Here is a 6,000-nt window from a genome sequence, read left to right as displayed (position 1 = left end):
TTGAAGGAACTCTTTGTTAAGATGGCATAAAAAGAGAGGCCTAGTCTGTAGTAATACTGATGATCATGACTTGCGTTATTACACACACTCCACCAGTCAAAAGTCAACTTCTTTAGGAATGCTATTGCTATTTTAGCTAAAATTTGGCTTTTTCATTAGTCATGTCTGACATTTCATAAAGCTTGAATATAAACAAAAATGATTAATCACATTCATAAATATGCAAACTTATATTCAAACCCCGATGTTAAAAAGGTATATTACATTCGAGACAAAATGGCAAAACCAGAATTTTGTAATTGCCAAGAATTTTATGTAGCAAGTTTGTTTATTCAAGTAGTAAAACAGGAATAGGAACATTACATTGGCAGAAGCGGAATTAAAGAGCATAAAATATTACTTTAAAACAGGAAAACAATAGGATCACTTTCAAGAGCCTCATAGAAAGCTTTTATTTTACAATGCTTTTTCATTCATGACTAATATGTGGCTTTTTTATGAGAAAAAACAATCATGGTACCTGAGTATTACATACATTCAATTGCATAAGACAGACACGATTATATAAATGTACTTTGCTTAGGTAGTTGTTTCCAGCTCATTCAATGCTTTGTCTAAATAGCTTTAAGACATACAAAAAGCAAACATTTATATACACAAAGTTTTTAGTAATCAATTATCCAAATACATATTTACTCATTAAATTCGAATACTAACTACTTAACATGTAAAACTAGTTTGAAATCATGACTCGATTAAATATAAACTCCGACACCTCTCATGAGACTTCTCAACTTCTAAAATGGCTTTAAAAAACTAGCTTCAGGGTCTATCACCAATATATTCAGACACACAGTCAAAACAAAGAGTTTGAATTCAAAGACAACTCAGAATGTGAAATAACTATTTTTGTACATTATATTAATAAATTGGTTCTTTGTTCAAAATTTCAAACATAAATGATATTAACAATATGCATGCACACATGACATCCAATAAAAATGGCACTTGAGGGAAATTATTGCTTAACCGAAAGGAAAAATGTCATTGTGCAATTCCCGCCTGGGGGTTACACTGTGGTCTTGGATTAAAAGGTAGGTTTTGGATTCCCTAATTTTCAGTGATATTTTGGAACATTCTGTGTTTTCCCTGCAGATATTTCAGACAAGCTCTAAAACTCGAGAGGACACTTAACAAAATACCCACTTAGAAGGTAAAATATATTAATTCCTTTTTTTTTTTGAGGAAGATTAGCCCTGAGCTAACTACTGCCAATCCTCCTCTTTTTGCTGAGGAGGACTGGCCCTGAGCTAACATCTGTGCCCATCTTCCTCTACTTTATATGTGGGACGCCTACCACAGCATGGCATGCCAAGCGGTGTCATGTCTGCACCCGGGATCCGAACTGGCCAACCCCGGGCCGCCGAGAAGCGGAACATGGGAACTTAACTGCTGCACCACTGGGCCAGCCCCCTAAAATATATTAATTCTAATATTATATAAATAGAGCAAATATAATTCCTTTACTGGGCAAGCACTGCATTCTGAACTATCCAACTCAAATTAAACTCTGTGGCAAACAATTCATTTTCTCATTAGGCAACCAATGTTACCTTCAATAATGCAACTGCCACTTGGCTTTTGGCCATAGCCATTGCCTTTAAAGCAACGTTCTAAATCTGTAGGTCATGCAAAAGGGTATGATTTCCTTAGCAGGTGGTTAAGAAAATCCATAATAGGTATGCATGATAAAGAGAATATAAGTTTTTCAGAAGTGTCATGTAATGAACAGAGCTCTCCCTTCTAATGCACCCATAGTCAGTGATCCAAGAAACTGAGATGTAAATAGAAAAAAGTGCATCTATGAAGTTAAAGGTATAAAATCCTGCAACATTCCTCAGACTTTTGATTCTTATTTTCAGAAATGAGAAAGATTAGAGATAACAGAATATTACTTTATTTCTTTAGAGGGAAGTAGATTAAAAAGTGTTTTACAGTTTTTAAGCTCTAGGTGTTGATAATGCTGATCAATAACTAAGTGAGACCATTTCATTCATTTGGATATGCAAATTAAACTGGAAAATGCATACAAACATATTTATCACCAGTAAACCAATCAGGACAGCACAATATAATATAAAAGGAATATTACTTGATATACACATGAGACTAAAAGCATTTTAATAATAAAGTCTATCATTTTTAATAAAGAAAAAAGCTTTCATCTTAAACATCGTCACTACTCAACAATCACAATTAAAACACTATCAATAAATGTCTTTGCAATTTCAAGAAAGAGCCACGCGTTCACTTTGCTGGGAAAATGTACTGTCAGTCATCCTTCTTGTCTGAGGCGCTCTCTTCACGATTTTCAGGACTGACTTTATTACTTGTGAATGAGGGAGTTGCCTGAGCTTCTTTTGGCAGTGAAAACACATGGCTCGTCTGGAGGTCTAAGTATGTTGTAAATATCTTAGCATATTCTGGATGCTTTAGGGCAAAACTTTTAAATTCCTCTAGAAGAAGAGAACAAACAAAAACCAATAAATTGAGGTGGATCTTCTTTTGGCACGATGATTAACATATGACTTTAATAATACAATTATTGCAAAATTCTATTACTCATCCCTCACAAATTGTACAACTGCTTCAGAAGATAGTTTTTCCGTGATCCAGTCAAGTTGAAGACATGCGTACAGAAGGGCCCACTCGTTCTATTCCAAAGGACAGAAATTTGTGCATACTGTGTTCTGGGAGACATGTATGAGAACGTTCACAGCCACATTATTCATAAGAGGCAAAAAATGGAAACAACTCAAACGTTTGTCAACAGTAGCAGTGGATAAATAAATTGTGGCATATTCATGGAACAACGCTATACAGCAATGAAAATGAATGAACAGCTGTGTTGTAACATCATGGATGAATCTTAAAGCCACTTGAATGAGAAAAGCCAGATACAAAAGAACACATATTATACGAGTCCATTACATAAACTTCAAAAACTTAGGCAAAGCTAAGACATAATATTTAAAAATGCGTACTTTGTGGTAAAATGCCAAAGTCGAGCAAGGTAGAGATTCCTCTTTAAGTCAGGTCAATAAAGCTCTATTTCTTGATCTGAGCAGTAGTTATGTGAATGTTCACTTTATGAAACTGCATTATGCTCTGTTTATGTTTTATTCAGTTTTCTGTATTTTTGTTGTTTTTCGTAATAAAAAGTTTAAAAGATTCTATTACCCAGGAATTTCTATTACCGGCTTTTAAAACTATTTTAACCCTTAACTCTGGTATAGAAATATACAGTCTTGAAAAGCAGAGCCCTGACTTATGATCATTAAAGGCAAGTGGGGCGCCTAATACATAATCATCATGTTGCAAGACCTCTGAGTAGCCCATCTCTCTTCATCTCAAGGGGTCCAGCTTCAGGAACCGAGCTGGAGGTACAGAAGGCTTACCACGTTACCCCTCAGAATTTGAACATCAAGCTTCCAGTAACCTGGAGTTCCTGAAATATGATGCTACCCTCAGTTTTGAAACTTCTCTATCCTCTTCTGTTTGGATGGAGAAAATCTTCTTGAGCTCATAGAGCAAAGGGAGCCTAGTCTTGCACTCAGCTTGCTATCTGACTCTAGAATAATTTTAACCCAACATCCTATTTTTATCCACTCATTTCTTTAAAATCCTCTGATAACCAAGAGTCTGCTTCATGGTACATTAGACCACCTAACAACTCCTGAAGACAAAAATAGGTCTTAGTGATGAGGAAGTCACCAGACTGAGCCCAAATCATTCTTTGCAACTGCAACATTATTAGCATTAATAGACAATTTTGTCTTTCCAAATCAGGTAAGTTATTAATTGTTCTTTCTTAACATCCAAAATCAAGGTTCATCTGCATGAGTCTATTTCAATGATGGAGACACAGGGGACATAAGTGACTTCTAAGATAAGTGAGCATGAGAGTCGATCTACTGAAACCAAAAGCTTTAATTTCAAGATTTTGCTCTGTTCTCTTTGGGGATGGCAGTGGCATTAAAGAATAACTCATTTCTAGAAGTGCTGTGAACTGGCTAGAAGTGGAATTTGGGAATTAACTTGGCTAATGGAAAACCAAGAACGAAAACAATTTAAATGATCACATTGAAACAATTTAAATGGTCACATTTATGATACATTTCAATACCTATTCTTTGATAAAATCATGTTTACGTACCTCAAACATTCCTGCAAAAAAAAAATGTACATGCATAATATTGGGGAAAAGAAGATATCCTGTGTATTCTGAAAGGGAAAAGATCAAACTGCAAAAAACAAAGATTTGCCTAAAAAAATTATTAAAATCGAAATTAATTCTAATAATTTGATTAATTCGATTAAGAGTCATTAAATTATGACTACCTAAAAATAAATTTTGATATTAGCTTCCATTGAAATAGTTACTCCAAGTACTTTTTCAAAATTTGGTAGCTGAGAGTAACAGAGAGTCTTACTCATGAAAGAAAAACGGTCAGAGAATTAGCACACATGGGGTTGATGACTCACAAATTTTATCTCAGGAAATACTTCCTCATTTTATACTTTATTTCTTTTTTTTTTATGAACTTAGAGTATAAGCGCCCTAGGCACTTAATTACCTGAAATAGAATAAAGGGCAGCCAAAATGACAGTAATTAAAAACAGAGAGTAATGTGATCTAATTCCCCATCCCAGCAAAGTTAACAAGCTGGGGCTCTTTGAAGATCCTAAGGAAAAAGGCATTCGCGAGGACTCCCCCTCCAGCCTGAGGGGAAAGGCTGGGGAAGACAAGCCGGCTTGACATCTATGACCGCATCAAAGCCGAGGTTGGGCAACCGTCACATAGGCCTCTCTGCAGCTGCTGATGCGTGGTGTGTTTCCCAACGATTGCACTGTGAAATATGTGAAAGTGACGTACGTCCTTCAGCCCTACAGAGCCTGTTTTGATGTGTGGACTCGAGCCAGCAGGAAGAAGCTTGGTCACTGACGGATGGACCTGCCACTTGGCTGCCAGGTCTTCCGCCATGATAGTCCCTACCTCACAGGGATGCCAACAACACGACATGAGATAAGGAAAATGAAAGCTTACCTAAGTGCTAGCAGTAAACATCAACAGGAGGTCTAGCCACTATTATGATTGTTGGTACCTTAGTCCATAGCCTTCTACTGCAGTTACCAGCCAGTTTGGTTAACTTGCTCCGTTTTGCTTGGCCACACTGGCAGCAGAAAGGAAAAGGCCCTCCAGGAGGGCACTAAGTGTGCAGGTCAATGGGGTGGGCCCTAAAGCCAGGATGTCTGGGGTTTGAATCCCGGCTCTGCCATTCTCTAGCTGGATGATCCTAGGTAAGTTACTGAAATTCTCTGCACCTCGGTAAAGTAAGAATAATGAAGAGGATTGATTAAAGGCTTGTTAAAGATTAAATGAGTTAACAGATATAAAATGTTTAGAAGAGTATTTAGCATATGGCAAGTTGTCAATAATTAGCTATTATTACTATCATCATTATTGCTATTACGTCTATTATTCATGTAATTAGTGGAGGGGAAGAAACAACACTCTTGTATGAGGGTCAATCCAGAGACCGGATGCCGGCTTTGTAAACTGAATCAGGAGCCAAACCGCCTACTCACCGTACGACACAGAATCGCCCTGAGCTATTTCCTTGAAGAGACCAGAAACATCAAGGTCAGGCACTCCAAGGGAAGCCTGCAGAATGGTGGAGAACTCCTCCTCCGTTATGTGGCCATCCTCATCCACGTCAAAGAGCTGAAGGAAAAAGAAAACAAAACGTAACAATTAGCTCCCTCAGAACAATGGTGGTACGGCATAATCTTGGAAAATAAGTTCTTTCCTAATTCAAACATTTACAGTGCCAGGGGCTAGGGATACGCATGTAAAGAAAGCATGGTCTCCGCCACTCTCACTGCACTTATAGTTTAGTGGTGGAAAGATACAGAGTGAAAATAGGAGCCACAACTATA

General features: G+C 37.1%; 1 protein-coding gene across 1 annotated transcript in view; it reads right to left on the bottom strand.

The window, feature by feature from the left end:
- Positions 1-291: 291 nt before the first annotated feature.
- Positions 292-6,000, bottom strand: part of LPCAT2 (lysophosphatidylcholine acyltransferase 2) — a 64,413-nt gene continuing 58,704 nt past the window's right edge. The window contains exons 13-14 of the mRNA XM_023637009.2: positions 5,650-5,785; positions 292-2,516 (exon numbers count right to left, since the gene is read on the bottom strand). Coding sequence (XP_023492777.1) covers positions 2,332-2,516; positions 5,650-5,785 — 321 coding nt within the window. The 3' untranslated portion in view covers positions 292-2,331. The remainder of the gene's footprint in view (positions 2,517-5,649; positions 5,786-6,000) is intronic.

The sequence above is a fragment of the Equus caballus genome, chromosome 3, assembly GCF_041296265.1.
Source record: "Equus caballus isolate H_3958 breed thoroughbred chromosome 3, TB-T2T, whole genome shotgun sequence".
Taxonomy (NCBI): domain Eukaryota; kingdom Metazoa; phylum Chordata; class Mammalia; order Perissodactyla; family Equidae; genus Equus; species Equus caballus.
The sequence above is the reverse complement of the archived record's forward strand: the minus strand, read 5'-3'. Positions and strand labels throughout refer to the sequence as shown.